This window comes from Lottia gigantea, assembly GCF_000327385.1.
Source record: "Lottia gigantea unplaced genomic scaffold LOTGIsca_13, whole genome shotgun sequence".
In the NCBI taxonomy this organism is placed as follows: Eukaryota; Metazoa; Mollusca; class Gastropoda; family Lottiidae; genus Lottia; species Lottia gigantea.
In genome coordinates, this window is record NW_008707425.1 from 3371566 (window position 1) to 3398133 (window position 26568).

At 30.9% G+C, this 26568-nt stretch overlaps 1 protein-coding gene across 1 annotated transcript; it reads right to left on the minus strand.

The window, feature by feature from the left end:
* Positions 1-26: 26 nt before the first annotated feature.
* Positions 27-25354, minus strand: LOTGIDRAFT_203463 (hypothetical protein). Its single transcript, XM_009049057.1, has 8 exons — positions 25290-25354; positions 14754-14871; positions 9103-9216; positions 7943-8056; positions 5650-5763; positions 3307-3420; positions 1418-2958; positions 27-1391 (listed from the first exon to the last, which is right to left on the minus strand). The coding sequence occupies exons 2-7, from the start codon at positions 14860-14862 to the stop codon at positions 2921-2923; spliced, it is 603 nt and encodes a 200-aa protein (XP_009047305.1). The 5' UTR covers positions 14863-14871; positions 25290-25354; the 3' UTR covers positions 27-1391; positions 1418-2920.
* Positions 25355-26568: the final 1214 nt, after the last annotated feature.

Consider the following 26568-nt stretch of genomic DNA (forward strand, 5'->3'; position numbering starts at 1 on the left):
ATTTGCTGGGCCATAGCACGAAAAATATTATTATTATGTATTATTTCATAAAACCATAATGACAACAGTTTTGTTCATTTTAAATCAAATTTCATGAGATGAGATGATTTTGTGTAACATTAATTAAATGTAACTTAATTACAGAATATGGTCAGTTCAAATTGTAACTATTACTGAAAGGGTCTCATTGCCCAGATCACAAGTATAGTGGTTATTAAAGGTATACTACCTCTAAGGATGACCAAAACATTGAAATTTCCAACCTTGGCGTCATAACTAACAGAACAACATGGCATTCTTTGAAGTCCACGACTCAGTTAAATTTGTAGGTATTCTATTATTTAGTTTATAGGGGATATCAAACAAGTGCTTATGTAATATGAAATTGATGAAATTTGCTGCCAGATCAAATATTCCCCCCTATTATATTTGGCAACTCATTTCATAATTTTTACATAAGCACTCTTTAAGATCCTCTATAAACTATATAATTATTGGATATATACACTTGGTGATTAAGTTTGCTACTTTTATGTGAATTATATCTGTCTTAGACACTCAAGATATACTGATAGAGTGCGGAAAATATAATTTAATTGAGATTTTAAATGGGAAGGAAAGTAATTGGCTCAAAGTTACCTTAATATATACACACAACCACTTTCACCCACTTTATAGAACTAGTGTAATGATAAGTCAATGATACATAATCAATATTTATTGTCATGTAAAAAAAATTCAGTATAATTGCTAAAATATTGGAATAATGCAAATTATCATAATAAAGCTCTAATTAAAAGCATAATAAGAAAGAACTAAAGTAATACTGATTATCATCAAACTATTGATTTTAAAATTCACTTTCAGTTATCAATTTTGAAAATCCTGCTAAATTTAAGCTTAAGCCTAATGAATGTCTATTTAAACAAAATATATATTGGAATTGAAAATTGCATAGAAATTTTTGAATGCTGTAAAGATAGGCACTAAAGTAAGTTGAGTTCAACACAATTGAGTGCAATATGTAAACCCCTTTGAACAGTCGAGTTCAATATGTAAACCCTCTTAAACAGAGTCAAATTTAATATGTAAACCCCTCTTTAACAGAGTTATATTCAATATGTAAACCCCTCTTTAACAGAGTTATATTCAATATGTAAACCCCTCTTTAACAGAGTTATATTCAATATGTAAACCCTTCTTGAACAGAGTCGAGTTGAATATGTAAACTCCTCTTGAACAGAGATATATTCAATATGTACACATCTCTTGAAATAAAATTGAGTTCAATATCTAAACCCCTTTGTCAAGGTTGCCATCTACCCTAAGGTAAATTTTCTTCCTGTTTTATCATACTGTATATTAATTTTTGATTTAAAAAAAATTGAAAGATAAAAATTCTGAGCAATTTGCAGAAATTTTTGGAATGAAAGCAACTTTTTGAATCATCACAAAAGCAGCTATTCACATGAACAAACCTTCACAGCTATTTCAAGGTCAGTATGAATTAAGAATTTAACTAAAAATTCAGAGAATTTGGATTGGAAAATTCAGAAATTTCTTGAATTAATTTTAATACCAAAGTGTCATTTTCACTGAAATTTTTTAGATATTTTAGAGGTTCCTTGACCAATAAAATTATCATTTTTGACTTAATTACAATGCACAGGCAAGATCTCACTTTAATCTTGTTATTTGTAGCTATATATGAATGCCTTACTTTTTTAATCATATTGAGTACAAAGCATACATGAAAAAAAAACAAAGAAAAAAAACAAAGAAAAAGGTGACATAAATATAACAAGAAGCTGGCAAGCTAGACTAGCTTTATCAAAAGTTACAACAAAAATTTTAACTAACAAGTAACAAGCACAATCATGTTCTCCAAATCAACAATTCAATGTTTAATATACTACATGTTATGTTTTTTTTTGCATTTCAAATTCATTTATGAATTACGACTATAAAACGTATTATTGTTAATAAGTGAATGGTCTAAAAACCTAATGCCAACTCAAAATACTATTAAATGGTGCAACAAATGAGAAACCGATGCAGTACATTAAATGAAAGAAAAAAAATTACAATAATATAAGGAGAGGAAGAGTATCTGACTAAAGTTTCAGAATTTTTAAGAAAAATATGAGTAATCTATGCTGCAAATAAAACTTTACTCAATGTGACCAAAATAATGAACAAAAGCTTCTAGGAGGGATTTTGAAATTAATATTAACTTCTGTTTATAAAAAAATCTAAGTACCAATACATAATAGTTTCACAATAATATGGAACCTGTGACCTCCTTTGCTTTGTACTGAGCAATGTAAAGGGAATGTCAAGACCTATTTCTAAGGCTGAGAATTATTACTGTTAGCCAGGAACCCAAAAAGTTATACTCTTAGATAATAATCGCAGTGATATATCTTTATATCTCCTTAATGGGATTCAGTCATCTAAATATTTGATAAACCAGCTTATAGTAATACCTTTATGTCTGCAATGAAAATATATATCAATCAAATTTAGACTGTCATCACTAACAGAGTGTATAACAAAAATGTTTTAAATATCTATATCAACTGAAGGCGAGAATGTAAATAAATCTCAAGAAGTAACATTAGTCAAAAACAGTGCAATTTAATTTTGTTTAATTATAGGGGAATGGAACATCAGTTTTTAATTCTGAAAAGTGATATGGATGGATTAAAGGATCTCAATCATCTGATAAAGAAAATATTTAAACAACTATATCCCTTTAAGTCAAAGCAAATGGATATAATAAAAGAGCATTAAGAAAATGCAGGTTATAATGGATTATATAAGGAATATTATACAAAGTAACTAAATCTACACATTGGTATATACAATAACATTTGATGGTTTTAAAAATCACAAAATTATGTCACAAATCAACTGATTCTTAAACACCACTGCTCAGTCTTTTCTCTTGGTCAATTTCTGAAAAATAAAATTAAACAGGTGAAACCAATAATTCAAATCTGAAATCAGGTTAAAAAAACCAAACAACTAATACAACATAATCCGTAACATTCAAATAACATCCATTTATTACTTAATAACAAGTAGGTAAGCATAAACCATAATGCTGCAATATCTATAATTATATTACTGATCTCTGAAACATATTTTGATAGTTATTCTCCTAGGGTCATAAACAATATGTTATAAGAAAACATTAGTTCAGACACCAAAAAAAATTATTCAATTTGGCACCGACCCCATTGTATGTAATATATAACTAGTTAACTTTACTGTATAGTAGGTCTCATTATTGACTAATCTTACCATCTTTGGAGGGAAGGTGAATTTTCTCAACACAGTCAGTTTTCTTCAAATTATCTTTATGATAACCTTCAATAGATTTTCTCATTTCAATATCCTGTTTTTCTTGATTAATAGCTGAAAAAAAGGAACACATAGTTGCAGACTTCTAACATTATATCAAGAAGGGGGGTAACTCTTAAAATTCTGTGAATTATCTCCCTTCCACCACAAAAGCCAGGCCTTCTGTTTGAGATGAAACGGACCCTTCAAAATATTTTCCATTAGTGTATTTTTATCAACATTTACTTCTGGAATAATTGAAAAGAAATAATACTGATAAATATATTACAAATGGACAAATGCAATTATAGGGGTCGACAAGATATTTTTGCAAATATCTTATGGCTGACCTCATCATTTCAACCACTAACCCTGTCATTAATTTGATTTGACCAATGAACTTGTTGCAATGCTTTTTTGATTAAAATTAGTGAAAAAACGGGGTAAAGCATTAGAGCTTTCGGGCCCCTTGACCCCACACGCTAAAATGATCCACTCGCTCCTCTATTTCATTCATCAATTGCAATTGGCCCTTTACCTAAACTAATTGAGAAGGCCTTGCTTAAACCCTGTATCTAGTGTTCAGTCACAATGCAATGTATTTTTCAATTATTGAGGAATAACATTTATCTTTATCTGTGTTACAGTTTATGGTTTCCTAGAGTTACTGTTTCCCAGTGATACAATTAGGTATAATAGAAGTAGTTACAGACAGAATACAAACAAATTCAGTAGAATGTGCTACTATCATTCATGGGTTGGACATTGTGTAAAGAATTCTGGTGTTTGATACAGTGTTTGGACTAGACTTCTCATGCATGGTTCTACACGAGAATATGACCAATGGCTCTGGATTCTTTCCTTTAAAATTCTGTACATAGATTTTTATATGTATTAACAATAAGAGCCCACAGTAGAATTCTTAAAGAAAGAAGGGTAAGAAAGGAATACAGATTAAACAATGGAATAAAATAAGATAAGTGTGCAAGCTGGTTTCAATTCAAATAGTCAAACAATCAAGTCAAGACAGGTATAACAGAGTTCAAACGCTTTTAGACCTACTGTCAGAAGTTGGTAACGTATTTTTTTCTATAGACGTAGTGCGTTTTAAACTGCTTCTTTTAAAAGATTCTATATTGCCACGATGTTCATATTCTTTTTTTGCTTCAGCTAACACTGTTTAAAATAAGTTGAAAATAAATTTGATTTTGATGTTCAGTTTAAAAACTTGAAGACCCTTTTTTCGGGTTATCAAACTATAGCTTGCCAGGCAAGGTAACATACGCCCACTAACAGCTGTCAGAAATGATAACAAAGTCTGTAGTGGTTTAATATGTGAAGTCAATCATGCGATTGTTACTAATTTCAACCTTTACTGAGATCTCATACCAAGTTTCATCAAGATCGGATAAAAAATGTAATGTCTTTCAGGCCTACCAGCCAAATTTGAATTAATTCAAGAGCAATAACTCCAAAACCATTCAACTAATTATTACCATATTTGAACTTGAGATCTCATCAACATATACATGCATACCAAGTTTCATCAACTGTAGTTTATATCGTGCCTACAAGCCAAATTTTTAGGAAGTCAAGGGCAATAACCCTGAAATTGTTCATCAAATTATTACCAATTTTGAACTGGACTGAGATCTCATCAATATATACATGCATACTAAGTTTCATCAAGATGGGATCAATGTAGCCTTTATTGTGCATACAAGGCAAATTTTTACTAAGTCAAGTGTCATAACTCTGAAACCGTTCATCCGATTATTACAAATTTCGAACTTGACTGAGGATTTATCAATATCTACAAGCGTACTCAAGATCAGATAAAAGCTGAAGCCTCTATTTGTATACCAGAAATACAGACGGACGACGGGGCGACAGCAATATACATCCACATTTCCATGTGGGTGTAAATTATTAAGTAGGTGAAATCAATGAAAAACACTCAATGTAAATCAAATATAGATTGCAAATTTCATTTGAATTCTGAAAGAACATTCTTTCATATGAGAAATCCATTCAGTGTCTACAAAACACTATAAAATTCTTGATACAAAGCTCTTTCTTAACACAGCCAATTTTAACACATATACAGTGGACTGCAAACCATGCTGTGTACATTCTCTCCTTTTAAAATATAATGTCCCACAAGAAAATGGAATTATTAATTGGCACATGGCACAGCCCAAAACGTGTGTAATTAGGATATCATATTTCAATAAGCTAATATAATAGATCACTATGATAACAATGAATATTATTAGTTGACATAATAATGGTAAAATAACTCACTGCTTGTATCAGGTAAAACAGTACGTTCTTTGGTCTGAGTTTGAGATAACTGATCGTGATCAAAATTAGTTACTCCAGTTAACAGCTGTTGATGAGTTTTTTCTTGTTTCACATCTACAAGAATCAAATTATTAACAATAAATAGTGACATTATAACTAAAAGGTCTAGGCCCCGTTACACAAAAAATCTTACCATAAGAATTTGTTGTAGAATTCAACATGGAGAAATACCATATTTACTACGAAATTGACTAAGATTTTTTGTTTTAAAGGGCCCTGGGAACTAATATAATCTTAATAAAACATTCTAATGCAAAATCAAGCTTTAAAAGTGACCAAAAGGACTGATTTTGACAAAATATACACTAAGAATTTTAATAAAAAAAACATATTTGAAATATTGTTGTAACAGTATTTATTTGGAGGATATGACAATCTAATCATATTGGAACACTTAAAGCTTGTCAATTTGTCAGACTTTTTAAAATTTCTACTTATTTGATTCACACGTGGTATATGAATTTTCATTTACCAGTACTGGTAATCTACATATTCTTTTTTTTTAACAAATTCTTAAACAACACTAAGGAACATATGTCCACCCAAAATTATCTAATATTTTCTATTACCAGTGACTATCTACATTACAAGCAAAAGAACAGGCATATGACATTAAAGTGATTGTAGAGAGGTTTTCTAAAAAAAATTATCTGTATCGGGACATCAATTTGCATTATTTCAATTTTCAATCAGGCATCAGTAATTCCTGATGATGTCACTAATCACTCAGAGCCTTATGTGATGAAGCATATTTTCCGATAAGTGACGTTAAACACTTAGTTTTAGTGGAATTGCTGGTTTCAGAGATTTCTGATCGAAAATTGGAATGGTGCAAATGTCCCCCTATACACAAACAAAATTTAGAAAACCTCTTTACAATCCCTTTAAGTAATATTTCCTGAAACCAGTTCTTTAATCTAAACAATGAACAATGATAAATCAAGTGTAATGAGGAAATGTTAAGAAAATAAGTACAAGTTTTCAGGAAAAACTAGATGTAAACCTGACCTTTCAATGGCTGTTAATCATCTACATAATTAGGCATGTATATATATGTAATCTGAATTATCTAGATATTTTACCCTACAAGTATCTAGAAATAATCTGAATTATCTATGTAATGAATGTATATACACTTAAACTTACCCAACATGTAAATAATCTCAATTATCTAAATAATTTACTCTACATGTATACGTATCCGAATTATGTAGATATTTTACCTTTCTTGTTGATAATCTGAATTATGTAGATATTTTTACCCTTCATGTTCATAATCCGAATTATGTAGATATTTTACCTTTCTTGTTGATAATCTGAATTATGTAGATATTTTACCTTTCTTGTTGATAATCTGAATTATGTAGATATTTTTACCCTTCATGTTCATAATCTGAATTATGTAGATATTTTACCCTACATGTATATAATCTGAATTATCTAAATAATTTAATCTACATGTATACGTATCTGAATTATGTAGATATTTTACCTTTCTTGTTAAGAATCTGAATTATGTAGATATTTTTACCCTTCATGTTCATAATCTGAATTAAGTAGATAATTTACCCTACATGTATATAATCTGAATTATCTAGATAATTTACCCTACATGTTTATAATCTGAATTATGTAGATATTTTACCCTTCATGTTCATAATCTGAATTATGTAGATATTTTACCCTACATGTATATAATCTGAATTATGTAGATATTTTACCCTACATGTATATAATCTGAATTATCTAAATAATTTACTCTACATGTATACGTATCTGTATTATGAAGATATTTTACCTTTCTTGTTCATAATCTGAATTATGTAGATAATTTTACCCTTCATGTTCATAATCTGAATTATGTAGATAATTTACCCTTCATGTTTATAATCTGAATTATGTATATATTTTACCCTACATGTTTATAATCTGAATTATGTAGATATTTTACCCTTTATGTATATAATCTGAATTATGTAGATATTTTACCCTACATGTATATAATCTGAATTATCTAGATATTCTAACCTACATATGTATATAATCTGAATTGTTTGAATATCTAGAATTACCTATATATTTTACCCTACATGTATATAATCTGAATTACCTATATATTTTACCCTACATGTATATAATCTGAATTTTCTTTAATTCCATTTTCCTTATATATGATTAGAATCTATATCGTATCTTGATTTTAATACTGTAAAGACCGGTGCTATTAACTCACCTTCTGCTTTGGGTAAAACTGTTTTCTCTACAGTTTGAGCATGACTTAAATCATTTTTATTAAAAGATCCAATTCTTTCTCTCAGCTCAGTCTCTGTCTTTTCTTTAGCTATCACTGATGAATAAAAAAAATAATAATCAATAAACCAGATAGCAGAGCATTTCTTTTTTCTTCAGAGAGTTAGTTCATCTTCCTGTAAATAGGGATATACTTTTTGATTTGTACCTTTTATTAAATTAAGATGTCTAACTTAATGCCATTAAAGGGTAGATATAGTATAAGCCTACACTGCATCACTGCGCAAGGAATTAGAGCAGTGGTTATTCTTTTCTCAAAATAAACTAAACTGAGTAGTTATTGTACTGTCCATCTTTAAAGTTGGCAGTACCTTAACATTGTTGGCCACTTTGGCCACCCTTAGTGACCCTGGTAAACTGAAATTTCTATATTCCCCACTACCTAGTAAATATTTCTGCAGTCATCTATTGTCTCAACATTAGTTGACATTTCACATTAATCATCAGACAACTCACAGCACAATACACTATCCATCAAACAGTATTAAAGGGGCAGTATGTAAAATTTTTACAAAATGTTTATATGTATCTACTTGATCAAACTTTGTTTTAAACAGTTTATTCAAGAATGGAGTGTACTTATAATTTAGTAAGCAGTTCAAACTTGGGACTCATAAAGACTTAATATTTTTAGTTGAAACCTTCAAATAAGTTACTGACATTTTTCTCTACAATTTGGCATTTAATTTGCCAAAATCTGTACATTAGTTTTGAACACCGACTAAAAAACATAGCCATTGTAAAAAGTTTTTGTAAACCTTTTAGATAGCTTTGGCATTCTAAATATGAACATTAGGTTTTCTCAATTATTTTCTCCAGTTCTAGTTTAGGGACAAACCTGACTAGATTTTTGTCTATACTTTTTCTTAATTTGAGCACCTACATTTTCTGACTGATATAATTATCAGACTTTCCCTTTAACTTGAAGATGTAGATTTATCTTTGGTTGACAATAGGATATGAAATACTTTTCATAGTTTCTATACAATAGACAATAGTCTAGATCTAAGTAAGCCTATTTACTAGGCTGAACAACTCAAATGACAAAATAAGTTAAAATCTTTTTGTGTTTCATTAACATACCTGATGGATCAGGTAAAACAACCTTTTCCTGAGTTTCAACTTGTTTTAATTTTGAGGCATCAAACTTCTCAACACCATCAACTAGCTGTTGGTGATTCTTCTCTTGTTGAACATCTGGAAAGAGAAAACAGTTCTCGAGTATCTGGTCAATGTTTAACAATATCTGGTCAATGTTTAATAGTATCTGGTTAATGTTTGACAGTATATGGTCAATGTTTAATAATATCTGGTCAATGTTTAACAGTATCTGGTCAATGTTTAATAATATCTGGTCAATGTTTAACAGAATCTGGTCAATGTTTAACAGTATCTGGTCAATGTTTAACAGAATCTGGCCAATGTTTAACAGTATCTTGTCAATGTTTAACAGTATCTGGTCAATGTTTGAGTATCTGGTCAATGTTTGAGTATCTGGTCAATGTTTAACAGTATCTGGTCAATGTTTAACAGTATCTGGTCAATGTTTGAGTATCTGGTCAATGTTTAAGTATCTGGTCAATGTTTAACAGAATCTGGCCAATGTTTAACAGTATCTGGTCAATGTTTAACAGTATCTGGTCAATGTTTAACAGTATCTGGTCAATGTTTGAGTATCTGGTCAATGTTTAACAGAATCTGGCCAATGTTTAACAGTATCTGGTCAATGTTTGAGTATCTGGTCAATGTTTAACAGTATCTGGTCAATGTTTAACAGTATCTGGTCAATGTTTGAGTATCTGGTCAATGTTTAACAGAATCTGGCCAATGTTTAACAGTATCTGGTCAATGTTTAAGTGTCTGGTCAATGTTTAACAGTATCTGGTCAATGTTTCAGTTTCTGGTCAATGCTTGACTATCTGGTCAATCATCAATGCTTGAGTATCAGGTCAATGTTTAAGAGTATCTAGTCAATGTTTGAGTATCTGGTCAATGTTTAACAGTATCTGGTCAATGTATTCATATATTTGTTTGAAATGTATATATAAAAAATATATATATATAATGCTAATGTCGAATAATATGCATGTCAAAAACATTAATCATTGCACATTTTACCTATAAAAAGCGCGGCTCACTAAATAAATGAATCGTCAATCATGTCACATTACAATATGTATTGCGATACAAGGGTCCCGATAAGGGGTATTGGTATTAACATGGACATTTTATCTTCAAAGTTCCTATATATATTAATTCATAACTTTATATAGTAAAGGTAATATAGTTGATAGAAGTGGTCAGAGTCCATTGTCTTATAAAAAGTGCAAAAAATTGTAATATCATAAAACTTATAGAAATCACAACTTATTTATGTAATAAAAGGTAGCCAAATATTGATACATGACGTTGCGATACAATGCGCATACCTTGGCATGTTGTATAGTGATACATTGATTCACCGATATATATTGTGCCAGCACTAATTTGAATACTGGTACTGATTACTTTAATCTTAATTCTGTATATGGAGGGATCAAACAATTCTAAGCACATTTATTCACAAATTTATTCACAAGATTTTTATTCAACTTCATGTACATTTTGCAAGTTTGGGATTCCAGATCTGATTGATGATCTTATTTGATGTTGAAACTGAACTCTTGACTTTTAGTTTTGTGTGCATCTAACTTGCTAGACTGACAAGTTCAAAACCAAACTTTATCCTGGTTATATAGTGGAAATAGGAAATCATTTTGATAAAAATATTACCTTTTCCTTATTGACTCATTGTGCACTAGTCTGTGACTAAGACTATATATTAGACTTTATTTGGACCTATTGCCAATACAAGGAAGAAATGAGACATGGTTTGAGACAAGTCTACACAAACCATGTAATGCAAATACTTCATATTTTTAGAGCACAATTTAATATAATTGTAAATGGGTTTAAGTCTAAGCTTGCCTGGCCTAGTAAAAATTTGATTGGGATCTGGCATGCCAGCAGACTTTTTCCACACTTTTTTGCTAAAGAGCAAACGCAATCTGTTGAAAGTGGGAAGGGTACAGCACTGGTGGTAAAAGCAATTTTTATTGGGTAAGCTGCAGGTTGCTTATATTCAAACCAAGTGTAAAAGGAATATACGACTATCAGTGTATTAAGATTTTAAATATTTCCAAATAATGATCTCACAATGCCAACTGAGTAATAACTTTTTTTCTCATACAAAATATCTATTAAATACTGAAACATTAACTGTGTTTCCACTGACAAATTGCCGAAGCGTTAGTGTTCGGGAACCGTACCAGTTCGGCAATTGAAGCTTTTCTCGTTCGGCAATTTATCGGGGGCCAAATGAAAGCTGGCTTTCGTTTACTCAGTGGAAACACAAAAAGCCGGCTTTTTCTCGTTCGGCAATAGGGGGCGTACTTGTCTTTCCGGCAGCGCGCGCAACTTTAAAAATGGCAGCTTCCATAGCAAACGGATGGACAGACGAAGAGACTCTCTCCCTTTTAGAAATTTGGGGCAGAGAGGATATTCAAGCTTTGTTGGATGGAACCATCAGAGACAAAAAGGTCTACTTAAAAATAAGTAAAGAGTTTAACGATAGTCTTGTACATCGCGTGCTGTCAATAATGTGCGACTTTATGATCGAGACCAAAGTCGTTCGGGAACTAGAAAAACTCAGTGTAAACGCAACGTGTTCGGCAATAAAGCTAGCTCTAAGCTAGCTTACAGCTAGCTTTCCTTCACAATTGTCAGTGGAAACGCAGTTATAATATATAATTGATTAAATTAGTTATCTTGTACATTATACAGTTATTTCTATGCAACTGTATGTTTTTTTTTTTCAAAGGTATAAAAGAATGTAGTGTCCACAAAGTTTCTATGATATTTTAAACCTAAAGGCAGTCTTGCTCGAATGAAACATATTGTAAAAGAAGATAACAAAAGTTATACAAAATCTCTCCACCCAACATAGGTTATAGAATATGACCTAACCAACATACTGTTACCTTTTCTTAAACAACATTTTAATTACATAAAGCCAAAAACTGTCAATATTAGCCAAGTTGACTTGTATAAATGCCAAACATTTCTTGTTGACATGCCTGTCTATTTTGAGATCATTGTGCTTTTTGGCAATCGTTTGACACTATATCGAAAATCTGAATGCGTAACTATTCCTTTGTATTGTATTATACATTTTCTTGACATGACATTTGCTTTGGTGAAAATTTTATATCTAGAGAATTACTGAGTGGATTCAAAATATTCAGGTATTGGTAATTCTGAGGAAAAAAAAGCTAAAGCATTAGAATATTTTTTCTAATATTTTAGATTTATGTTTAGTTTGTTTTTAGTTGCTGTTTCCATTGTAGGATCAAATAGAATAAATAAAGTACAGTATCTCAACTATAAACCACCTCACATTATATGATGAGTCACAATATTAACACATTAGGGCTAAGGTTCAAATACGTTTATTTTCTACTCCCTTATTCTACACATAAGACAATATTACTACACTCTTATTTTACACATTTGACAATGTTACTACACTCTTATTTTACACATAAGATAATGTTACTACACTCTTATTCTACACATTTGACAATGTTACTACACTCTTATTTTACACATAAGACAATGTTACTACACTCTTATTCTACACATTTGACAATGTTACTACACTCTTATTCTACACATTTGACAATGTTACTACACTCTTATTTTACACATAAGATAATGTTACTCTAATTTTACACATTAAACAATGTAACTGGTAGTAATTTGTATGAATGGGTAATTGCACTAACTATGGATCTTACATTGTAGGAAATTTTAGAAACAGCATTTTTATTACTAACTTGGTTTCATAATCCATCAATAAAAAGAATTCAAAATATTGTCATTTAAGGGGAAACTAAATGATCTGTCATACATATAAAAAATGTTTTAAGGACATATTTATTTAATAATGAAGAATAGTTAGAAAGGCTAACTTTAATGCTGAATTTCAACTTGACAGTTATCAGTTATCAACTAATTAACTGTTTCAAAAACTAACTACTGTATCTGTATTTAATTTCCTTCATCATATCGGTATATTAAAGATATTGTACAGAGGTTTTTGAACTTTTGAATGTGTATAGGGGACACTGATAGCATCAATTTCCACCATTCCAATTTTCAATCAGACATCTGTGTTTCCTGATTCCATTAAAACTAAATATTTGATGACATCAGTAATCAGGAAGGCCCTTATGTGTGATAAATCATATTTGAAGTCAGACATCTAACTGAAAATTTGAATGTTGCAAACTGATGATATCAGTGTCCTCAATACATATAAACAAGTTAGGAAACCTCTATACAATCTCTTTAATTAGCAATGAAAAACTGTAATCAAATGATAACTAGGTCTATGTATGCTAAATACATTATTTTATCTAGAGCTAAAATTCAAACATGTGCTAAAAACTCAAATGTCAAATCTGTTTGAAAAGATTAAATTATGTTACAGGTCAAACTAGTGTGTGTTTTGACTCTAGCAATGTGGTTTAACAGTTAGACAGACAAACACTTGTTCAATAAATTTTAACTGAATAAAAGTTTTATTGTACAACACCCTAAAGAAACTTTACCCAGCTTTATTCCCATTCAATTCCTAATATTTAGTTTGACCTTATTAGAATATTCACTGTAAATTCTTGTTATCACTATTACAGTCAAATTATTAAATAGTATCACATGTTCTGGTTTAATGAGCATGCTCTGCCCTGCTGCCACACCAATTATTTCAGTGTAGTCTTTCAAGTTAGTCTCAAGAAAGCTTTTAGGTCAAAAATATACTCTTATGACAATCTTGTCCACTTGTAAAATTATCGGCCTATTAGTGTCAAATAAACCTATCAAATAAAAAGTATATCAGCTATATCCCTGTTTACATAAGGAGTCTCGGAAGTGTTCCGTTCTCCATCTAAACTGGGAGGGACGCAACTAACATAAAATGTTTCCACTGTTTATATTAGATTACAAGATTTCCGAGAACACTTAATAATAGTGTTTTAACAGTCTGTAAATGGAACTCTTCACAAAAAGGTTATTAAGGAGAAAAAATTCCTTTGGCAGTCATTTTGTATGTTTTGATAAAACTGTGGGTAAAGTTCAAGATGTCAAGACTCACGTGCAACAACGCAGGGGTGTCAATAAGAATCAGAGTAGGTGGCTATAGTCTATACAACCATTACTTAGTACATATCCGCTCTGGTCTATGGTCTATAATATGTATAGGCCTTCCCGTATTCAGGAAACTCGGGAAACTCATTCTCCAACATATAGTATTAGTGTAATATTTTTGGTTATAACGCACTTTTGTATGAAACTGGCGAATATTATCAATATTTACAGGTGAATATTATCAATATTTACTGGTGTATAATATCTACCAGTAGGTAGGTGAATTTCGAATACAATTCATTGTTTTTTTGCGTTCTTTTTAACCCCAGCGATGGTTCTAATTTCAAACCGATTATATTCTAACCCTTCTGAAAGTAACCAGCAATTTGGAACCAGATAAGCGTCTTTTTTTACTGTTTGCTGGCCCTTAATGACTTGACAACGGTTCCACGAACAGATTCCATTTACACTAGACTACCAAATTTTATGAGTTCCATTCTGTTCTTTTTCATCCGACTCGGATGAAATGATCATAAAGTAAAAGTTACCTTCTTTAGATGGTAATGGATTTTTTTCTTTTAGCTGAACATGTTTCAAATCAGAACCTTTACTAATATCACCTAATAAATCAGGGTTAACTTTAGCTGTGGTGGCCATCTTTTATATCTGAAAGTAGAAAACAGAACAGTTGAACATCTCAATCACTGTTTAGCTTGACCCCTATATTCCAATCATTATCCTTTATTGCAATGTCAGGGCAATGTAACCTTCTCACAAATAATTTTACTACAACCAAACCAAACTATCCTTGAGAATCTAAACATTTTGTAGGACTATCAATTGATATTACAGCTTATAAAGTACAGGAAAAGGAAACTTTGAATTTCATTACAATAATATATCATTTCCCATCCATTATCTCAAAGTTTTTAATATCCAAATAAAACATTGCTGTATTAACTTCATTATGTATAAGATTGGTAATATAAGTACGCAGTTTAATTCAAAAATACTTTTAAATATATTTTATAATATATAAAAGCATGTACATATTCATCTAGAATATTTCACACACTATATAACCTTTAAACACACTAATTTTAACCTATTTATTACTAATATGGTGTATTATCACGTCTTATTCTCATAACAAAAAATTTGCTAAGAAATGTTATTTTGACTTGAAGTCAAATAGAATGTATTGTAGCATCTTAATAGAATATGGATAAATGTGAGGAGGGAAATAGACTTGTTCGTTATTACAGCCTGTGACCTTTTTGACAGTTTCTGGTAGGGCTGAGTAAAATGATCGAATTAGTCGATTATTATCGCCAGGAATTTATAATTTCTATTATCGATTATCAAATTTCATAATCGATTATATGTTAAAATTACATTTTCTCCATTGTACCCATACACATGTAGTTATCTCTTCCGTATATTTTCCTTTGAGCATATAACAAGCCACAATAAGCTATAATAACTGATCAAAGCAAGAATGACGCAAAAATTACCAGTGAAATTGAGAATTTTTGTAGTTTTTAATGAAGTATTTACAGGGTTTCTCAATTGAATTATTTTGATTATTAATCTATTATTGATCGGTAGTCTGCCATCGATAAACGATCTCAATTTGGTAATCTATACCCAGGCCTAGTTTCTGGTCATTTAGACAGACTATATTACTTTATGGTACCAGGATAAGGTAAAAATTTTTAAATCAATATTTGAAACCAATATGATATATTTGATATTGACTAGTTATCATATGTACTAATATTAAATAGAATCAGATAACAATAATAGGATTTATCAACATGAATATATTGTCCTGGTTGATGACTGATATCATACGGTATCAATATCATTTGAATACATCAGAGGTTGGAAAATTTCCATCCTACAAGAAGTGTTCTAAAATCAAGCATGTATGATTTCAAACAAATTTCAAAAGGCTTACAGTAAAAACCCAACTGTTCTCCTTTAAAATTAAATCAAGAATTCTTGTTTCTCCATGAGTTTGTTACTAAAATTTTGTTAGTTTGCCTGTCCATAATCTATAACTTGATTTTAACAAGTTGTATGATTAAATGCATTTCAAAGGAAACTTTTTTCAAAATTCTTCTACTTAAAAATCAATGAAAGATTTTACATGTTACAAGTAGAAATACAAAACTTAATATGTAGAAACCATGTTTTTTCAGCATTACAAAATTCAGAATTTTGTCTATTAATTTTTTATCCATAATGGATTTCCCAGTCTGTTTCTATATTGATAATCTGGAAGTTTGAAGTTTGAATCACAGCTATGTCCCAAATTGACATGTCAGTGCATGTGTTGTGTTCACACCTGTATTACAAGCCATCAGGAGTTTTCAGGGCTAGTTAAAGGGACAGGCCATCTGTTTGACCAAACGTATCTTTGACTCAGAAACGGTAATTTTATAGAGTAAGCTAATCAATAATAATGTTCAAAGCTCACTGTCGAAATTTCAGCCTTCAAATTCATGTGTGTCCAGAATCATCTGCATTATTTTTGGCCATTATTTCTGAAGACTAGAAATCAGTGCAGAAAATGGTGAACCTGTCCCTCTTAGGGAGTTTCATTTCTCATCTACATCACACTCATCAATGAAGGTTTCAACACAAAATGTCAACAGGAAAACCTCAAACATACAGTCTGAGTAACTATATAAATATAAACAAAGCAGTTTATAAACAACAGACAATATGTCAGAGCTTATTTTAGACTCAACCTGAGAAATAACCAACATTCATGTTTGTACTGTCTTATAATACAACTACCATAAAAATCTCAAATAGCTGGTCCATAACTCTACACATTCCTCAAAGATTTTCTCTAAGTATAAATATAGTCATAAATATTCTACATGCCCTTATACAGTATATGATAAAACAAGATAACAATACCTGAACAATGGGATAAGATGCTATTAACCAGCTGCGGGCACATGAGGAGACAGAAAATTTCCAGTTGGTCATTTATCATTTATTTTGGTTGATTATCGTTGATAGGAATTATAATTTCGATTATCGTTTATCAAATTTCATAATTGATTAAATATAAAACATTTTCTACAGTGTAATTTTTCGTAAGGTCATTCTTCCAGAAAGTTTTCCCTTCCGCGCATAACTTACCAACAATAAATTGTAACAACCGATCTCAACACTGAATATTCATAACTTCATGATACAAAAAATAACCATTAGAAACTAAGACATAACTTTTATTTATAATTTAGAAGATTTCCCAATCAAAATATTTTTATTATTAAATTATTATACCATGTTGACTTGTATGTGACTTCACATGCAATACCTTTAAATAAAGAAGGACTCTGATTGGATGTTGATGCTCTTTGGAGTTTTGTCTCTTCAAGAGTGCAGGCACACAACGAAAACAATCAACTGGGAGAAATTGCTGACAAATATAAAAAATGGCTTGTTTTTTGAGTGAACATTTGGAATAATCAGAAAAAATCAACCTAATAGAAATAACACAGTATCTTTGTTTATGTTAATTAGAACTGTTTGAATATTCTGTTTAAATCTAATCTTTATATCTTACAGATGTCACAGGTCAAGGTCCTTTCAAATATAAACAGTTCTTGTAATTAATAAGTTTCACATGTTTTTATTTACACAGCAGTAGCCCAAAAAATATGTAGGTTAAGGCCAACTCTTCAACTGCATTCTGGTTACAACTGTATTGTGGTACTGTGTAATGTCTTGATGGACTAATTAATTAATGGTTCAGCTTTGTGTGGATACCAAAACTTTTGCCATAAATGACATTTAATGTCTGGCCCAAAACGTAGAGATATCCTCTCCGTAATCTTATCTCACTCCAAGAAATTACGGGGGGGGGATCGTTGCCAGAAGTATTTACAAAGTCAAACTTGAAAGCAAGGCCTCGACTTCAGTCATATTTCAACATTAGACAATTACAAAATAAACCTTCCTAAAATCAAAAAGTCACTGTACTTATTACAAAGATATTGATAGTTTACTTTTCAAACTTTATTTCACATCAGACACCATTCAAACTTTCCTTTACAAAAATGAATTCTTAACTTTGCATTATTGACAATATCAACTGTCTTCTTGACTTTGCATTCGTGAAAGATGTAAGTTCAACCACTGTATTCTTGAGAGTTGTAAAGTCAACTTCTGCATTCTTGAACGTTTACCATATAAGGTAACGTGACCTACTTCATTTACATAATTCAGAAATTCACGGAAGCTAACGGAAATATAAATCAATAATTGCTCCTTGTCAAAGGGATTTAACACTAAATAAGCCTCAAAACCGGATGTTCAAATGCGGCATTGGTCAATTGCGACTTCGTCATTACTTCAGTGGCCGGCCAATTTTTGTGGCCAATGGATACACTACTTTTCTGGATTGATTGCAATTGTTGTAATTAAATCAAAAAGCGAAATATTTGTAATTCATTTCTTATTCAAATAAAACCTCTAAAATGTCGTGTTATGAATAGAATCATTACATAGTTGTCAACATTTCTTTGGCCAGTGACGGATATCCAATATGGATATTGAAAAATTGCAATTTTTATCCAATGGTCTCCTTTGGGATTATGAATGCAATTGTTGGTGCCATTGAGGTCCTGAGATGCCAATCTAACATATTAAGGTGAACAGTGGGGAGAAATGCTTTTTTCTGGCAACGATTCCCCTCCACAAGAAATGCCTCACACCAAAGCAGACGCTGATGACTTGCAGACTTGCACTTTTCCTGCAGATTAGTACATTGGTCGTGGCTATTTGCACCGCCATGGTACAAAAATGGGCATTAAAGAAAATGACAATCCTTACCTAACCCAGTCACTTAATTTAATTCCTTACAATCAAAATGACTTCACGCTTTAAAAAAAACTGGCGCGCCTACTGTGTCTAAAAAGAGTAATCTTGATTAAGATTTCTAATTGTACGGTAATGTTGAAAAATGCTCATTCCATATCCATAATAGACATATTTCATATTAATTTAGGTACTAACCAAGAGTTTGTTGCCTTATATGAGACCTGTTAACACTTTAAAATTTTAACTGGGAGAAAAAGTTGAAATATGGATGATTGAAAACAGTTTTGAGGTGCCTAAATGAAGAGTAAGCTCACTGTCAAGATTTCAAACAAGTTGAATCAAACTTAAAGATCAGAGGTGCCATTACAGACATAAACTAACGCCATATATGCAAAGCAACATATAAAAATATACGCTATGTGCTTTGTTATTAAAGAAGTGAGTTATACCATAATAAACCTCTTGTGTTGTTTGTTATAAGACTTCCAAAAATCTAATGTATCTTGTATATTCAACATCAATATCTATTTAGGATATTAATTACGTATTAATGTGTTTTGTAAATTAGTCAAATTTATCAATGTCTATTTTTAGATTAATAACATTATAAGTAAAATATGTCAACTATATATTCAATCAATAACAACTAGTATGATTCACCATTATATATAGAAACATAATTTTATAGAAACATTGCCTACAGGGACAGCTGCCTGTCAACTCTTTTTTATTTAACTAAATATCTTTTATTATTGTCACTGTTTTAATGAAATCTTGCTAAAAAAGGAAATTAATAAGGTCTAGTAAAATAAAAACATTTTATCCTTCATATCACCAGATAATAATTAGTGCTCACACGAATAGTTGAATTCAAATGCATTTTTGCGAATATTCAAATCGGATTTTACCATTCGATTAATTGCACATGCTTGATTCATTAGATCTATACGTTTGAACAGCTATAACATTTCGATGTTTTGAAAACCCCCCCCTGTTGATAATAATTTTCGTAATGGAAATCAAGCTGAGATGTCGGCTGATACAAGAACCAGGGTTGTCTAAAATTCTTCACTCTAAATGAACCATAGACCAAGGCAACTAACAATCACCTCAAACTGCAACTTTCATTCAAAAATCAACATCAAATTTGCATGCAAGAGCTCGATCTTGAATTTTATGCCGATAGTATGGAACGCATTTTAAGACGTACTGACCTTGACCTGAACAGATACGAATCAAGGGGAATCAATGTTTACTTTGTAATATAATGATGGACATTTTTCTTAAAATTATTTCAAGCATTTTATCAAAAATAAATTGTGATATCAAGTCCTTCGCAACCCCTATCACATCTTGTTAGATTTACAAGTGCTGGATAATTAAAGGATTAACCTTTGAACATCTCTACCTGCACATCAAAATCGAAAGTAAAAATAATGAAAGTAAGAAACTGATTAGCTGATAAAAATAGACATCTTTTATTGTCCAATAAGATTAAAGCATCTGATAACTTTCTTATCATCTGATATTTTTCAATATAATTTAATCATCTATTGTTTCAGGACTTAAGCATTCCTCGAGAAGCATCGGGAATATAATTAATCTCTTTTTCAATGACATAAACTTTTCTAAGCAAGTTGTAACCAAGTTTAAGTTCAGTCGTCAATAGCCCAGTTTTCAATGCAATTTTTCAATTGAAAATATCTAATATTCGAATGCAAATCGAATAGTTGAATGGTAAAAATCATCATTCGTGTGAGCTCAATAATAATCATCAAACAAAAATAAGCAAGTTACCATGTACTTGAATTGTGGGCAAATAAAAAGATCATGGTACTAACAAACTATGAGGGTGTAGGTATAACTTACAGGGTTGTACAAAGAAAACACAATTTTGTGATGGAATCATGATGGTTAAGCTTTGTACAGATACCATAATTTAAAGTTGGCTTTTTAATATGATGAACATTTTCCTAAACTAAACCATGAACGTGCTGATATCTCATCCACTTTATTCCATATATCATGTCCAAGGAACAGATAGGGCCAAATTTGAATAAAAACAATGTTTATAAAATAGGGTTCATCTTGCATCGGTTTATTTTGTCAGAATTAAAGGTTTCTGATGGTATCATGGTCCTGACATGAATGCAAAAATTAGAAATAATGATTCAAAACCATGAAGTACATTATAGCAATTTAGACTAGCTAAAGTCAGCGGAGTGAAGATGTCTTAAGAACGCTATTAAGCATTATCATTATCCAAATTCACTTGCAGGAAATTTAAGTTAATTGATTTGAACCTTCCTATAAAGGTGCTTAGAAAGACATAGATTTGGCAGACAAAGTCAAGAGTCCTAAACCACAGTACTACCATTGACTTATTGAAATAAGGTGACTTGAGTAAACAATCAACTATTTGGTTAAAGGTGTAGCTTTTCAAGATTACTCAATGGATCAATCAACCTTGGCCTGGGTAGGTTCAATAAAGATCAGTAACACTTGTTTAATAGTTTTATTTACCAAAGTGAAACCTTGTATTAAGTTAATTGAGTTCACCACTTTTAACAGACACCTGCCGTTACAATTACTGAATGAATTTAATTCATAGTTTAAATTCAAGGTGTGAAATTAAATCTGTAATATTATTTATTATAAAGTTTTAGTTTCCTATATTTCAATTTTATATCCTCAACAAAAGGACTTTTTTTGACCGAAAGAAATTGTTCATAATGGCTGCCATTTTGGTATGGCACATACAAAAATGTTTGAAATTATGACATTTAATACCGGTATGTCAAATGTAAACAACAACCTTTAATATAACATCATTGACTGGGGCCTTAAATATTCAGTCTACATGCAAAAATTTATCATAAATGGCACCCACTGCCTGCTGCTGAAACAAACAACAAAATTGTTCAAGGTTTACAATTTCATCGGCTTTTCATTTTCCTTTTTACCAAAAGTTTGCAACCTGAGAAAATAAAAACATGAGCTTACAATATCACTTTAAAACTTAATTTTACAGCAAACAATTTTCAGTCAAAATTTGATCAATGAAGCTTAGAGAGAAGTCTGTTCTTAGTCATTCTAAGATTATGAGTTCCATTTTGAAGCTGATATTCAGGTTCAGTTAAAAAAAAATCATCAAACTTCACTTTAATACAGAATGTGCTAAGACAATAGGTCAACAGAAATTCTAATCTGTATTGAGAGACAACTACATGTATAATAGGTTTTAATTATTTGAAGAATGTCAAATGGAATGTTGGTCACCTTATAACTATTTGTGTCTAATTTTCTCACAATTAACTATTGAGGTTAAACCTTGGCAGAATGACATCCAGTTCAGATCACATTATTTACATATACGATAAACACATATGTAAATGAGGTTTTATATCCTTATTATTCTGTATCATCAGCAGTTTAGGTTTTGACTGTATTTAACATGGATGTTTGTGGTTTATGTAATTGAACCAATGACTGTTCTTGAAATAATCTGGTCATGGTTTCTGGTTGAATGACAGGAACAACTGACATCAGACAGGCATTGGTACAAATGAATGTTTCAAGTGTCCCTTATACAGATACAAATTTTATAAAACCTTTTTCTAATCTTAAAGCATAATGCTTAACTTGAACTTTTCTATGGTAACTAATATCAAGGGGGGGTGGGTGGTTTACCATGTCATTTTGTTCCTGAACAGAATATTAAGAATAGCCTTGTATCTTTCCTCTAAAGCTTCAATAAGAGAATTATTTCAGTTTGAGTGTTTATTTCCCTCCAGATAAAATGTTGACCAGTTTTATCAGTGCAGTTTTATCAATTAAAGATTTTCTAGGTCTATTACACCAAACTCTTATCTCATTGACATGTTTACATTACAATCATCTAAACCATGTAAACACCCTGTACACCCCTATATTTACCACTCAGACTTTCACAATCTACGTACTGGACACAGTCTACTGATTTTACAGTCTACTGATTTTACGCCTAAATAATGCGACTTAAATTGAAGTCAAACTAGGTGACATATATTTTTCTACATGAATGAAAATGAATAATTTTATATATAAAAAAACTTTTCATCCCTTTTAGTACCAATCTTTCTTGTGAAAATTACCCACTTTTAGGACTGAAAATGCCCTTCTGTATTGTTTGTAAACATCAACTTTTCCAGTGGTTAATATTTCCTTCAACCCAAAGACAAAGACTCTCAGGAGTATTTTGTATTTGATATTTAAATTCATATGAAAATAATTGCCAAATTTCGAATCAGATTTGCCGGCAACCATGTGAAAGCTTCCTCGGGTAAGCGCGAAACTGTTCATTTATGAGCTTGCACTGCGCATGTCGAACAATGCCCGAGTAACATTGTTGTGGAAGCGTGGCGCAAGTAAACAAGCGCGAAATTTATATTACAAGGCCATATAATCAACTGTTGGTTGATAACAAAATCTTTGAGCACTAGGACGTAGAACTACAAGCAATAGATGGCAACTGGGTTTTTTCAGTCGTCTGAGTGCAATGCAGACTGTGGACACCGAATCTATCAGATACTCTCAGATGCTGCACTATTAAGGCATTAAGAACTGCAAACAAACATATACCGTACCCAGATTTCACCAAAATATATTCAATTGCTCTCCAGAAACATACAAAGTATGTATGGGTCCTATATTGAATAACACACACAACTTAGCTCAGAATCATTTTGAATCTGCACCTTTTATTTCAACAAAGCTTTCAAATCACATTTCAATGACTTTAAATTGTGATTTGAAGGCTTAATTAAAATATCACAGCCTTTATCAAAATTTGACTTATTTAGACACCATAGAATTCAGAAGCTGACAGAGGTGACAAGCCCTTCCATTTAAGCAACATGGTTAAGATTAGAAAATCCAGACAAAAAAATGTCTTATTACAGTGTAATATCTGGAGTATGATATGTTAAGGAAGAGAACCTGATATAATATAAAGAATGAGTAATCTAGTAAACAATTATCTAGACATAATATATATAATCTAATAAAATGTCATTTCCTTTTCAAACTTCATACAGACACATGTCTCATTTTGAAAAGACACAATAAAAGATTGAACTTCTGGCTCACTCTCCTACATTTCAGATCTTTATTCAGTTTTAACTTCAAATGATAACTTAGGTGACATTAAAAAATTTCCCCCTGTTTGAAACAGTTTCAATTTGATTTTTATCATTTTGTTCATAAAATCTGTTCTGCAGATGCTACTGTGAAAATTTTCATCTCAGACAATTTCCTCACAACTATAGACTACTTGTCATTATTGCAGTCGTTTTGGCATTTTACAATCAAAAAAAAAATGGTTGGACACTTCCTTGTATGTATCTTGACTTGAAGCCAAAATCAGATGTAAACTACTCAGATTTGTCCCTTCATGTTTAAGCCATTCTACATATCAAATAATATCTTAACATCAGACAACTGAATTCACTGTGTAGTAATATAGAGGGGAAATGAGTCATTCACAAACTTCTTAAAACTGACAACCAGAGATAACATGATACTCTCCTTTCTTCAGACATAGATACTAACCACTTCAGGGTTATCCCAATAATAGTTTATATTAATTTTGTCATTTATTTTCAACTCTAAACAGATATTTGTGAATAGTTCTTAGGTCTACCAGTTAAAGATGAACTTTTTTTCTACTTATAATAAACCCAATATTTTGATCATTTAAACAATGTTCTGATTTAAAATGATAAAACAAACCACAAAGAAACTGTGAAACAATACCTAACTCAAGTGCAAGTACTGGAATACTTAGTTGCAAATGATAGAGTAGATACCAATCAAAGTCAAAGACCAGAAGCTCAACAAGGCTTCCTCACCTTATTAACTAACAAGGAATTCTTTAGAAGAAACATAGACAAGTAAGATTGGCCCTACTTAACTTTTTAGCTCTATGACGTTCCCGACCCCAGCAACTCAACTAAAAATGTGGAATCAAAAAAATGTGTAGACCCTGGCTAGGCTTGGCCTATCAGTTTTTGTAATAAGATTAATTTTATTTATCAAGTTGACAACCCAAGTTCGAAATGTTATGATTTTGCAGTCATTCTTATCACACCATTCTTTTATTTTCATCCACACAATTGTCATCAACAGAACAAATCAGGTTTGACATTGTTAAATAGAGTACTGACATTAAGCATGAATAGGAATAAAAGTAAAATACAAACCTTTTAAGTCGAAAATTTGTTAAAATCCAAAGTTTCTTCGTCTTCTCTCTTCTCGTGAGACAACTGAATGTGTTGTACTCGTTTATGTGTGACAAATTCGCGCGTATTAAGTGGGCGTGTCTCTTATGACCATATTTGGGTAGGTGATAACTGTTAACATTACTTAAAAGGATTTGTGAATTGTATACCATCAAAATAGATCGGCTTAATTGAAATATGATTGTCTGTAAGTTAAAGATTAAAAGTTTCATGAAAATGTTTGAAAAGTTATATTTATGACTTCGTAACTTATTTTTATATTAATAACATGAAAATAATTTCATTCATTATTGCCGTTTTTATCTGTGTGCAGTGTAGCCTAGTGATGTTTGCAAAAGTGTATCTCCATGCTCATAGATGTGACTTACTACTGCAAGTATGAGAGCAACTCATATCATTCCTCTTTTTGACTTGTAACTAGTAACGCAGGCTTGTACTTTTTTCACTTTGAATGGGAAAAGAATTTTGTCCAATTGCGTTAACTTCTGCAGAGTTATTTCCCATAGCTTAAAGTATGGTTTCTATTCGTTTGTTGTATTGCAAGACAAAATCCAAATAGTATTTATTTGTAATTCAGAATAATTGTCTCAAGCACAGATCCAAAACCCAAGTCAACTGTCAAGGTGGCCTTTGTTAATGATAAATTTCTAAATCCAGTGAAGTTTTTGTCAAGTTGATTCAATTGTCAAAAGTGTAAATGAAGTGGATTTTTAGGTTTCTTTTGTTTTTTTTTTTATGGAGAAACAAAATAAAGAAGGGTATCCAAGAAATATTTTTTACAGAACTTTGGGGTCTGCAAAGAGGAAATCAAATACAGCTTCCCCCTGTAGTCTTATACACTTCAAAAATGTTCTTCTTCTGCATTATCCATATTAATAGAAGAATAAACAGCCATTGAGACTTCGTGCATACATCACAACATGGTCGTTGATTTATCAAAGAAAAGACATTTGATTTAATTTTCATTTAATAATCATGCATAATTGTTAGATAAAGCCAAAATATATACAAGAACCAAGCTACTTTATTAGTATCACATATAAATTGGCAGAAACAACAATTCTTAAAACTGCAAACCCATAAGAAATACTTTCACTTGGAAAAAATAATTATTAGGGCATGGTTGTATATCCTAAATGATAGCACATTATTTATTAGTAACTATAGAACGGTGAATATTAATATAGTAATTCAACAATTCCACCAAAATATACCACATATATATACAGTACTGTGGCAT